Source organism: Macadamia integrifolia, chromosome 12 (genome assembly GCF_013358625.1).
Source record: "Macadamia integrifolia cultivar HAES 741 chromosome 12, SCU_Mint_v3, whole genome shotgun sequence".
In the NCBI taxonomy this organism is placed as follows: Eukaryota; Viridiplantae; Streptophyta; class Magnoliopsida; order Proteales; family Proteaceae; genus Macadamia; species Macadamia integrifolia.
Window position 1 is genome coordinate 437,127 of NC_056568.1, and position 12,888 is coordinate 450,014.

General features: G+C 38.4%; 2 protein-coding genes across 3 annotated transcripts; both read left to right on the top strand.

The window, feature by feature from the left end:
- The first annotated feature begins 871 nt into the window (after positions 1-871).
- On the top strand, positions 872-8,664 carry LOC122057100. Its single transcript, XM_042619104.1, has 5 exons — positions 872-1,522; positions 5,608-5,665; positions 5,752-5,869; positions 5,954-6,071; positions 8,051-8,664. Exons 1-5 carry the CDS (start codon positions 968-970, stop codon positions 8,108-8,110), a joined length of 909 nt encoding a protein of 302 aa, XP_042475038.1. The 5' UTR covers positions 872-967; the 3' UTR covers positions 8,111-8,664.
- A 200-nt stretch (positions 8,665-8,864) lies between these two features.
- On the top strand, positions 8,865-10,679 carry LOC122057101 (uncharacterized protein At3g17950-like). 2 transcript variants are annotated; one of them, XM_042619105.1, is made up of 4 exons: positions 8,865-9,498; positions 9,579-9,665; positions 9,855-10,004; positions 10,113-10,679. In XM_042619105.1, the coding sequence occupies exons 2-4, from the start codon at positions 9,654-9,656 to the stop codon at positions 10,572-10,574; spliced, it is 624 nt and encodes a 207-aa protein (XP_042475039.1). In that variant the 5' UTR covers positions 8,865-9,498; positions 9,579-9,653; the 3' UTR covers positions 10,575-10,679. The 2 variants fall into 2 exon arrangements, with proteins under 2 accessions (XP_042475039.1, XP_042475041.1); XM_042619107.1 differs by having other exon boundaries at positions 9,635-9,665.
- Positions 10,680-12,888: the final 2,209 nt, after the last annotated feature.

The following is a 12,888-nucleotide window of genomic DNA, read 5'->3' on the forward strand; positions in this document are numbered from 1 at the left end:
GTATGTAAACCTGATCTAAATTTCATAAATCCACCTCACACTAACTAAATTTTAGTATTTTGCTGCTTTTGGCACTTCTTGTGTGATCCTTCCAAGTTTTCATTCTCAATGAATATTATGGATAGTATATCGCTGTTTGGTCCTTCCCAGACTCCAAATTCTAGCTAGATTTAGTTTGGAGTTGGATTTCATACGCTCAAAATTTTGTATTCTTTCATCATCGACTCCTATAGACCTTATGAGGTTGGAAATACCCTTTCTTTAATTCAATCAAATGGTCAAATCCCATGATCGAAGAGATTCTATTTCTCAAACATAAGTGAAAATTAAAAACAACATTAGCATCACCTATCCATATGTTTACATTAGCTTTGTGATGATACCTATTCCTTTGTTTTCATAAATGCCCCTTTAAGCAATCTTAATGGCAACATGTGTCACTCTCAAATGGTATGGAGAAAGAAAAAAAAAAAAATCACGAATAGGTGGTATGTGAATGATAACCCTATAGACATGTTAAATTCAGATTTTCAAATATTCATTTTTATACCTATTTTAAACGGTTTAATTGAGTTATAAACATATTGTCTAGACTATGAACGATTCATCAAACTATAAACAATTGGTTTTGATTGGTTACTGGGGTCGGTTGGTTCCGATCAAGTTATAAGAGGCTTATATCTGCGTTTGGGTCGAAGTTGAACGACCGTTATCTGAACTGGGTGTTCGGAAGTTAGGCCAGAGAGCACCAGCAAGCAACAGCTGGCAGGACAAAGTCGTAATAATGGAGCCTTAAATTGTCCAAACTTGTCCATTCGATTCATAAGTTTGAATTCGAAAAAGAGGAAAGGCAAAACAACATAACCCTTATTAAGCTGAGCTGACTGCAGAGAGCCTGAGATTGAAAGGCTTTCTTGGCGTTTCGCGTTCCTAATTTCTTGAAGGCTTGAGAGCAGAGAAAGAGAGAATGGCGTCATCAGTCAATTTTTCCGTCGTTGAAGACAATGACCTTGACGACGCAGAGCTTTGGGCCGTGATAGATTCGGCCGCAGCCGCCTCTCGCTCCTCCTCCTTCAATTCTCGCAAACCTCACGTGCTCAAGCATTCCAATCTTCAAGTTCACAGTCCTGTTCCCAATAATCCCTCACCTGTCACCAAATTCTCTAGAAACTCTCGGAGCCATTACACGTTGGAGGAAGATGTCAGGGTTTCAGCTGATGGAGAGGTCTTACAAGAGCCATGGATTTGTCAGCGTCCACAGAAAATCGCAAGATCTCGTGGTCCTGATTGCGCTGAAGACAATCGATTAGTTGTCTTGAAGCATATGCAGCGGACTCCAACGACACCGTTGTACTCGTCGCCTGACGCTGAGAGGTTCCTTGTTCAAGAGATCAGTCCTACTTCAGGTGCCTCTCCGTCCTATTTCAGGAGGAATGAAGACAGTAATAAAACGCCACATAGCTTATCCGGCCAGTTCCCTTCCGTCTCTCTTTTCAAGGAATACCAGAATGCAGCCATGGCGGTGACTACTTCTTTCACTTCTTTTTAAATTGTTCTCTACTTCTTCTTTTCTTATATTCTTATTATTTTTTATTTTCTCTCTGCAATGATTGAAGCTCCATGAAAATTTTAAACTAGTGACGCAATCTTGAGATTAATGCACTGTACAGATTCTTCGTAATAGGACTTAGTATTTTAGCAAATTTTCAGCATATAGGTTGTGTCCTAATTGCTTTCCTTAACCATTGATTTTTGGAAGAATTCAATCCGATATTGTATGTTGGTTCTCTAGCATTTCCAGCTTTAAAATGCAATGCACAAATTTTTTAGCTTTGCAAAATCTCACCACGTAACTTGTTACGTTGGTTTCTTGATTTCTATTCCTTAATACCTAGCCGTTTCCCCCCCCCCCTTCTTATATTTTTTTGTTGACAGTGTGTAGATCATCTATTTGTGGAAAGTGGTTTGAAATTAAGTTTCAATTAGCACCACCATAAATAGTAGATCTCATAATTGCACTTGTTGTCGAGTCTTTCTAAGTGACCTGTTAATGGAGAATCAGGGCACTGACTCTCTGAGTGATCCATATACATTAAAAATTCCATGCACTCTTCAGTCTTGCTTGGTTTGGTCCAGCAACCCTGAGGAGTTTATTCTCAACTGAGTTTAACCACATGATCCCTTTCCGAACTACTTTGCGCTGGCTAATGAATCCCAATTCACCATTCCACTCTGTTTTGACTGTGCTTTCTGTTATAAGTACTCTTGACTTTTAAACTCATTTATTACTCATTAATGGAAATGACATTTTTCAGTTGAACATCTTCAACTTGCATCACATTAATCCTCACTGTTATATTTGTTGGTCTTTGTTGCACATGGTTGATCCATCTTAATTGAAATTTTCTCATCTTGTCCCCTAGCATTATTGTGTTTCTTTGACTATATTCGTAAATAATTCTATCCTACATACTCTTGCTAATCATGGATTTAACATCTTAAAAAATGGGAGTCAAAAAGTTTCCTGTTGAATCAGTTGCATTCAAATCTGATCTTAATATTTTTCTGTAGAAACGCAACCCTAAAAACGATGCAGAAAGTAATGGAAAACAAGAACAAGCAACATACACAGATTTATGAGGTTTGAAAAGATTGCTACATTCTCGATGAAATGAGATTCTGCTTCACTATCAATGGAGATAGGGTTACAGTGCCCATCTTCACACCTCTCTCAGATTGCTCACATAGAAAGGGACGGCCGTTCTGTTTGGGGGCCCTGCATCAGTACTCCCTGGAGTAAACTGCGACGGCATACAAGACATCGTACTCCAATAGTTTCAAGTTTGAGGTTTGGGTAATACTTTGGGCCAAGGTCCAAGTTTCGGGTTTCAACCAGGTTTTGACCCAAGCCGAAACCGAAACTTCCCAAGTTTTTATTGAAACCTAATATTTTTCTGGGTCAAATTCAAAACCTAGGTTTTGAGTCCCAGAAAATGGTTTTTTGACCCTTTTTTTTTTTTTTGTGCTGCCTATTTTCACCATTTTACACCTATTCCATGAATTAGTTTGAAAAACACACACACACACCCCAAAAATGGTACTTGCTGTTTGGACCCAAATTTGCTAACGTATGATGAATGTTGTTGTACACTAGCTCTTATAAACACTGACTACATATATTTAGCTATTGAAAATGTAAATATGAAATTAAAACAATCAATACCACATAGAGTTTCTTGGCGGGTCTAATCCACGAGCTACGTATGACTAAAGATTTCATTGACACTCCTCCAAATGCAAACACATATGTATCCATAATATATTTTGTTCCTAGTGGTTCTGATAGTACATGACAACCCATCTATAAGCCTCATCATCAATATACCGGAGGTATCCCAACCTAGGGAATGGCTCATAGAGATTGGAACTAGGTGGAGTCTGCACTAATGCTTGGGCAGGATATGAGAAGATGTTGTCAATGAAAGATGACCCAACACCTGACCCACCCCCATACTTAGTGTTGGGAATAGAGTAGAAGATCCACCATAGCACCCTTATAGCCACCATACCCCACCGGTGCTCTCGAAGGATCAAGGATCGTCCACCAGCCATTCTATCTAACATATGAAATTTTGAAACGAAACTACTATGTCTATGTACTAACTCTTCAAATAATTAGATTTAGGGAAAAAATCATTACTTCCAATCATGCAAATCCAAGCGGTAGAAGCGAAGTAGAAGAATACAAAAAAATGGGATGAAATCAAGTTATTTGGCCAAAAAACTTGCAATTTTTGGCAAAATCCCAAGGTGCAGTGTTGAAACCTCTGAAACAAGAGGGTCTTGGTCGAAACTTATGAATTAGACCATGTTTTGGTTGAAAACTGTGAATTATATGTATGGTTCAACTATGTTTTGGTCAAAACAGGGTTGAAACTTGGATGAAACTCGTATCGACCTTTGTTTCATTTCAGTTGGTGCCGAAACCAAAACTTAAAACCATGTTCTGGGCACACTGTCAATGGGTCCATATTTTTTGGGATTGTGCACTTCATTGAGATTACTTATGCTTCCAATACTAGTTAGTTTTAAATGGTCTCAGACATGAGTTTGGTTCTGAGGGCAGCCACTTGATGCAAGAAAAGTCAGAAGATTAGGACCATCTTCGGTCCACCCCTCCAAGGGTGTGAAAGTAGGTATTAGGTAGCATGTTGGGTTGTGGCCCTTTAACTGAGCTACTTTCTACTAAAATTCTTTTCCAGTTAGACTTTTCAAACAAATCTCTTTCAGGCCACTTATTTTAAGGGCCTGCCCCTTTTCCTGCTCTAGTAAGTGCATGAAGCATAGAGTGAGAGTGACAGATGTGAGAACTGACTTCAAACATCCTTGGGAAATCTCAAGTATCTCTTTTTCTCCCTCACAGAGCCTTATATTTTCACCTTCCCTAACCAATGTTTTTAATCCTATCTTAGATAGTTTAGGGATAACTGAACTGTTGATTGCTGTTTAGTAGGCCATTTCAGCTGTCTCATCAGGTAGCATCAATATGGCCTGAGATATAATAGAATTATGGAGCACTATTCATGTTCCAAATATCAGTTAGTTGGGATTATACATGAAAGAATGTGGCATTGGTCTGCTTTACAGCTCTCAAGTTTTTCTGTTGATGTATCAAATGCACAAATTTGTTAATGGCTTCAGCTTGTTAGTATGGTTCATAGCACCTCTTGGATAACTAGTTTAATTTAAGAACATCCTCTGCCATATGTTATGTAATACTTTATTAATTTATCATGGTTGTGTTACTTAATTTTAATGAGGACCATTTTTTGCTTCTCTATATCCTTTTGCCTTATTTACTTGCATACATATTCATAAGAATCATTACCATCTCAATAGTTTGAACTATTAGCTTGATGCAGGTACTAGTAAGTCAATTTGAAGAAACATATGGTGGATGTGTATGGATATGATTGGTATTAGTAATGCTCAATTCAACATAGCTCACCTAAATTCATTTTAGCCCCATCCAGAACACAATGTGTTTGTTGGTTTTGACTGAAGAACAGAACAGGAAAGTGAAAGAGTTGAAAGGAAATGAAGAGAGAGAAATCCTATATATTTGTTGTTGTAAATCTCTCAGTTAGATACAGACCTATATATCAGATGGTATCTTTCAGATTAAAATGTACAGAAGCTGATATAACTGACACTCTTGATAGCATTAAGCACTGAAAGAACTTTTGGTTTCCTGGTGTTAGTATGGATAGGATGATGATGTACATTTGCAAGAACTTATTGGAGGTTTCTTAATTTCTTATGATACTTCCACATTTTTATACTAAATTAGTCTCTCATGCCTGTTCCATAAGACTCTACATGGATGCCTCCCGCATTTCGTTGCTAAATTAGAATCTCTAAAGTTTGTGCTGCATGTAAAATGCATTGTTATCCATGTATATATATGTTGTTGTTCACTGATAGAAAAGAAGAAAATAAAAAAGAACAATGTTTCTGCCAGATGCTGTGCTATTTCCTACTTGATAACCCAGTTGTTCTTGCTTGGAGATGACTGATATGTTTGTTTTTTGCCACTTTAATGGACAGATTCTAGAGAAATCTGATTACACTGTGATTTCTGGGAGCCCATTTATAAAGAAATCAGGTAACATTGAAATTATTGGGGTTCTGTTTCTGCCATTGCATTAAAAACTGATGTTTCTTGGACTGAATAACATTTTTGTTCTTCAGGATGGAGGAAGATATCATTTTACTTCAATTTATCCTATGAAATCAAAGACAAGACTATTGAGTTTGATGAGAACCGAAATGTGCAGCGAGCTGAATTTGTGGTTCGTGCACACATGCAGTATGTTCTTTGCCTTCTGTAACATGTAGTAGTTTTTAATAGTCTTTCTTTGTCTTACTTTTTGTTATATGGTCCTTTGACTAGAGGTGGTAGGTTCTCAGATGGATGGGGGTCATGTGAACGTCGTGAGAAACGCTTTTTGAAACCAAACCATGACATTCCCAGCACAGCAGAAACCAGAGCTAAGAATAAAGCATGCCAGGTATGTTCATCCTATGTGCTTTCTTTTCCAATCTTGGGCTATTTTGTGATTTGATTTATGTTGGTTTACTGTTTACCTCCAGCTGGATCCATTTGAATATTCTCGAAGTTATAGTTATTTATCTATTTAATTTTCTGAAGTGTTGTTCTTTTTACTCTGACTTGATGATTTATGCCAATATTTTAATGCAACTGTTGGACCTGGTGGTTGGAGAGTTCTGCTAGTTCCATTTAAAAGTCAGGCACTGACCCAATCCTGATTCCAGTCGATTTTTGAACCCCATTTCTTTAATTGGTGGTGAATCATGTTTGATCTTCTTTTTTGGCCATTTTCCCCCTCTTTTAGTCAGTAAAATAACAGAAATCAATGGAACATACCTCTTGCAGCAAGATTCCCTAGTTTAGTGAATCAAAAACTCCAAAAGCTCACAGATTTGTCAAATTTTTGCTTCTTCCTACCAATTCTGTTTGTAGGGTTTCAATCAATTCTGGCTGATTCTGATTCAGGCTGGATCATAATTGGCGGTAACCGATCTCGTTCCCGACTCCATACTCTGAACCTTGCCCAGACCATAAGCTCAAAATGTCTGTCTGATTTGGATAAACAAGAAGCTGCTCTCTTTATTCTCTCCCAGATACTTCTCCCCCTAAAGCTATCCCAACTTGGGAAGCCAAGTTGACGATGAGGCTTTACTATGAATCTGAATATAGGTTTTGGAGAAACATGAAGAATTTTCATGTTAATAAGGCCTCAGGTAAGACATTTCTACCATTGGAAACATATGAATTGTTGAATTTTGGATATAAATTCTGAGTTCCACAAGTTGTGTTCCATGAACTTGCTGATGTGGAGAAATGCATTATGCTTAATCCTAGTGAACTTAAATGGATGCAAATTGATTTTTTATAAGAAATACTACATTAACCCTTGACTGAACTTTGGATCTGTCTTTGAAGTGGAGATGATCTTGATATGTTAAGTGTCAAAATTGTTGTGGAGGACCTATGCATAACAAGTTAACAACAACAAACAACAAACTCAGCCTTATCCCAACTTAATGGGGTCAGCTACATGAATTCAAGTAAAACACAAAAGGAAAACTGAGGTAATAACAAAATATGAGAAATAAGATGAAATGAAATGAAATGAAAGTAAGAGGAAAAAGGCACAGGACCTAGCAAGTTAGGAGAATCTCAGTTAAATGGGATCGGCTACATCGATCCTTGCCCTCCAATAGGCTCTATCCGAGGTCAAACTTGGGACAAGACGTAGACTATAATCACCTATGCGTAAATTTAGTCTAAATTGGAACTGGACTCATTGTCAGCCCAAACAGCTGGCTTACCAACTTTAAACAACTTTTGCATCTTATAAATTGTGACAGTGTTCAAAGTATACATTTGAACTGTAATCTTTTGCTATGTTTGGTATGCATTCTCGGAATGGATCATGGATTTGTAACACATTCTGAAACCTGATTCATCTCTTTTTTCTTGGTTCATAATGGGTTATAGATGCATAATCTATTCCGAGAATGCATACCAAACACAGGCTTAAACTGTGGGCTAAGAAACTTGCAACCTGAGGTTATCAGTTCTGATTTCTCTTCCTGGGGTCACATATTGCCAATACCATGCATAATCTCCTCAGTATTCTGGTGTTTGGGAAGCCATCCAATCAGATGGTAATATCTGTATTTACATCTTTCACCCTTAACAGTTAACCCATGTTAGCAAACTAGGCTGGATCCGATGTTTCCTAGCATAATTATATTTGACATTTAAATTCAACCTTTCTTCTGGTGCTTTTCTTACTCATCATTTCTATGTAAAGCGCATGTTTTGTTAGCTGTGTTGTTGAGTATAATTGAAGATACACCATGTAAGTGATGATACTGTCTCTTAAAGAATGGATAAATTTTGACTTTTTAGTATAGTACATGGGACATGTTCCTATTTCTTATAGATGGAAATTTGCAGGACTTGCTTGGAATTGGAGAGTATCGACCTGGTGCTACCAATGGTGGTCGAAAAATATAGACCAATCAGTGTACTCGAAAAGGGATTCCGGTTCATTCTCATCTGAACGGATATGTGGAGGAGTCAACACCGTGGGGTAGAAGACAATTCACCCATCAAATTGGAAGTCTAAGATTCAATGCAAACGAATAACAAAGACGAAAAAGGGTGAGAGGTAAAGAAAGGAAACAAAACATGGGAGGAAGGAGAAAGCTGCATACATGGTCCCCTTGTAATATCATTTAGAAATTAACTTCAATTTCAACTTTTTGAGTGTTTCGGTTGATGCTGTATGAAAACGGGTAACCTGTAGAATGTGGATCAAGAGGGACACTCAAAAGAATATAGCTAGGAGGAATACCTACAAGAAAAAAAGCAAAAAGCGTCTCCCCCTCTGTTTTCTTTATTGGATTCTCTTCCCGAGTTCCAGTGGAGACTATGCCCCCTACTTAGTTGGCCAGACATTTTGTGTTTGGACTTTATAGTTTGGGAAAAAAGAACGTTGCCGAACCCTATTTACTAAATTCTAGTTCATCCATTGGCAGCAGAAGACTTTGCTCACACTATTTGATGAATGATGATTCTCCTTTGAAATCTAGGATAGGCTGGCTAAGAAATGGGATGTTTCAGATTGGACACCTAGTTTTATTATGTGGAACGAATAATGCGACAAATTTTGACTATAGAATGTTTTAAAAAATGTTTGAATAAGATACTTATTGAAATCCATACTCGCAAATTAAAATTTTTACCATTCCATCAATGTATAACTTTGTCCGTGTGTGTCTTAGACTTTTCAATTCCGTATTTGCCCCGTTGGCAAACTTTGATTGGTCTGAAAATTACGATATACGTCAAGGACAAAGCTGTCATATGGTCGGTTTGATCCGGTTTCTTATCACTTCTTGTTATTAGTTAATCAGGCCAGTATTGGGTTTGATCTAGTAGTGTTTCAGTTTTACTTGTATACACAAGGAGTGGACATTAATGAGAAAATCTTGGCTATGTCTGGTTTCAATTTTTAATGGTTTGGTCCAGTTTTCGGTTTTTGTTTATTATATCTGATTGGTCTGATTTGTTTTTAGTTTCTATTGGTTCCATAAAACCCCAACCCTAAATGAAACCAATTAAGATTTGGCCCAAGCTGAACCAATAGATTTTTTGTTGGTCCAGCCGATTCAGCTCCTATCTGTAATAACGCTACGCATGCATGGTTTGAGAATCAAAAGTTTTGACCGCGCAAAGTCCGGGATATTTTTGTCATTTTGATAACAGGTGCAGCCTCCCCGCACGGAGAAACATCCTCAGTCTTGCTGTGTTACCTCCTTGAAAGCATAATTATGTTTTGGGCTCCTTGTTTGATCTGTCATCGGAATGGATCCAAAGATAGCAGAGAAACCGTAGAGATGGTAAGGCCTCTCACCCACTAATTTGTATTTGATTTCGTCCGTCTTCAAATTATAAAACAAGCTTACTTTCTCTGGTTTAGTGTTTGTCTAAGATGAAGTGACATTTATTTCCTCCTCCGAGGTGGTTCAATCACAGACCCGGAACTTCAGGAGCTATGGCTCAACAGGTGAGCTCTTCCCTTTCAGATATTTCAATTTGATGGGTCTCTGCTCTTGTCATTGTTTCTTCACCTACGATCTGTACTCACTCCTCAATGGTCTTGTCTTTTGTAATGCTGGCTCTCTCCTCATTCTTCTATTCACTTCTTTTGGGGAAAAAAAAAATTCTCATTTTATCTTGACAATTTTGATGGCAGGAAGATGGATGGCCTCTGGGTTTGCAACCATTAAATGTGAGAGTTGGGTTGGTGAGGAACCGTGATTATTCTGGATCAATTTCATTTAATACTTTGCTTACTGGTTCTTTGAGTTCCTCCACGGATTCTTCCTCAGATTTAGATACAGAGGTGGGTTATGAGAATTAGAATTTATCAGAAACATTTTTTTTTTTTTTCTGTTACTGTTAATTCTTGTTCTTCTTCCCTTTAAATTTTCCATATTGCGATGGGTTTCAGTCCACAGGATCATTCTTCCACGATAAGAGTGTCACACTAGGAAGCCTCATTGGTGTGTCCAACATTCTAGAGCTCTCAGAAAGATCAGGCGAGGGAAGAAGAGCAGAAGCCTTGAGAAACAAGAAGAGTTGCAGGTCCAAAACTTGGTTCTTCTCTCTATGCTCTAGGGCTGATGATAGTTCTTCTGATAGTGTGAACAACCCTCCTCCATCCCTGGGTCATTTTCTTGAAGCTGAGAGGAGAGCTACCAACGATCACAGAAGGAATCAGAGCCCAATTATTTATGAAGCAGACGAGTTCTCCCGAGCAAGGAATGCTTCTGAACCAACTTCATTATTTGTTGATGGCCTCCTAGCTCCTCCACAGTCAAACTCAAACTCATGGTTTGATTCAGACGCTGGTGAGACATCCCATGGTGTTCCAGTACTGTTTTCATGTATGTGTGGACAACCAAGTAACTGAGCATCTATCAGTTTCTGTTAAGTTCTTTTTCTTATGCTTTCCTCACTGTTAGGAATTTTTGGGAACCCTTCTTTTAGTAAAATAACAGCAACTTTCTTCATTTAATTTTATGAGTTTATTTAATTGAATTGAATTGATTTATAAGGGTCTGGGAGGGACTCAGGTTCATGAATCATGAATCATGAATCATGAGGCAACCTCATTGAGAAATTCCTTTTGGTGTGGAACTGGAAGTGGGGAGTTGTGTCCTGGGTCATTGGCCATTACACTGCAATTTCTTCATTTATCTCACCTCAAGGTGCCCACGTACAATAACAAATGACATCTCTCTCTCTCTCTCTCTCTCTCTCTCTCTCTCTCTCTCTCTCTCTCTCTCTCTCTCATATGGGAGGTGTTTTCGGTAAGTGAAAAAGGTAGAAAGATTCTTGTGTGGTTGTCCACTTCTACATGGAACCTATTGGTTGTAATAGGCATTCGTGTTGGTGTGTGTGTTTGGTTGGTGTTAGTTTGGTTGCTTCGGTGTGTGAACATTTTGATTCACAAATTACAGCCCAAACACCTGTGAGAAAAATAATTTTATTTTTCATCCTCCTTACTTTAATGATTGGTCAATGCCATGAATCCCATGTGATGTCTCTGCATAGGGCAGTGAGCAGCCTGGGTTTATTTCATTGAAGTTAGAAAGCTCCTTCTGCTCACCTCTCCCTCCCTCCCCACCTCTAAGGAAAACTCACTTTAATTTTTTATTATTATATTATTTTTTAAATTTAGAGTTTAATGAACTTTTAAATTAATAAAAAAAATCATGTTGTAATAAAAATTGATAAAGACAGTAAGGTCATAACTTTAGTTTTGTAGCTTTTTGTGAAACACATTTTTTCAATGAGGTTAAGGGCCCGTTTGATAACGTAACCAGAAATGTGTTTCTGTGTTTTCTTGTTTTTAGAAACACAGAAACGGCATAAATACCATTTGGTAAAAATGTTCTGTTCCACTTGTTTCTTGAAACATAAATTGAAATTTATAACAATTTATGCTTCAAGAAACATGAATGACGAAACAAGTTTTACTTGTTTCGCTCATTTCTCGAAACAAAAAAGGGGCACAAAAAATCGATGACCTACGAACCAACAACGAACCAACGGGAATTTATGTTGTTCATTCGAAGGGAGCTCTGCAACTACAGACCCTTCTCCTTCGTCCTTTCCCTGTTGAACCCTCCTCCGCTGCCTCCTCCTCTCCCTGAACCCTCACCTCCTCCCTCTGAACCCACCATGCCACCTCCTTCACAGAAACCCCCGTTTCCTTTCCTCTTCCCAGAGACCCAATCAGCAGTTCTTCCTGATCCATCTCGTCCTTCTTGTAAGACCCGTCTCTCTCCTCATCCACCGTGAATAAATCTGCTTGGTCAAGCCTGTAATCGCAGAGTCAAGGGTTACCCATCGGAGTTCTTCTTCAATTCCGCAAACCCTTTTCGTTTTACTTCACGTATGAGCCAGTACTGATAAGGGATTGAAAAGGAAAAAGCTTTCTTGTTGGTGGCTTTTAGTTGGGGAACAAAAGAAGCAGAGCCATGGCGGCTGCTGCTGCTGTTGCTTTGAGGTCGAAATTTTTCAAAGATGTAGCTTCGAGGGCAGTTTCCCGGAATAGATTATTGGGATTTCATCGCAGTTATAGAAGAAAGTGGGACGATTTCTAGACCAGGATGCCCAATCAATTGGATAGGTTCAAAATGGTTTCTTTACGAGGAGATTTAGTTGAAAAGGGTACAGGGTATTCGCAAAGTCGTGAACTTTCGTCGGATTCCAGTGAGGAACGATGCAAGGAATCGACTAGTTTATCGGATTCTGTGATGTCTTATGGCGAACCTCCTGAGTTCTGGCAACCATCGGGAGACGATCATACGGTTTGCTCAGCTGTGGTGGAAGCGCAAATGGTGAGCTTGTTGGTGTTGTGGGGACTCGTGGGTCTTGAAACCTCACCCTTCTTATCAAACACCCTTCTTACCTGTTTCTGTTTCCAGAAACAGCAATTTCTGTTTCCAGAAACAGCAATTTCTGTTTCTGCCGTTTCTTGAAACAGAAACGGCAGAAACGTTATCAAACAGGCCCTAAGTCTTGTCATTTCATAAGCTCACTAAAAAAATATGCAACTTTTAATAATAACATAATGAAAATCTGTAGACACCGAATTTTGTCACCCCCTGGCAATGATGACAATATGAAGGATTACATGTTGGATATTTTAGACTTGGAGAATTTTCAAACTTAGAGTAGGAAATGACCATTTTTTCCCATAAACTTTCAAGAGAAAA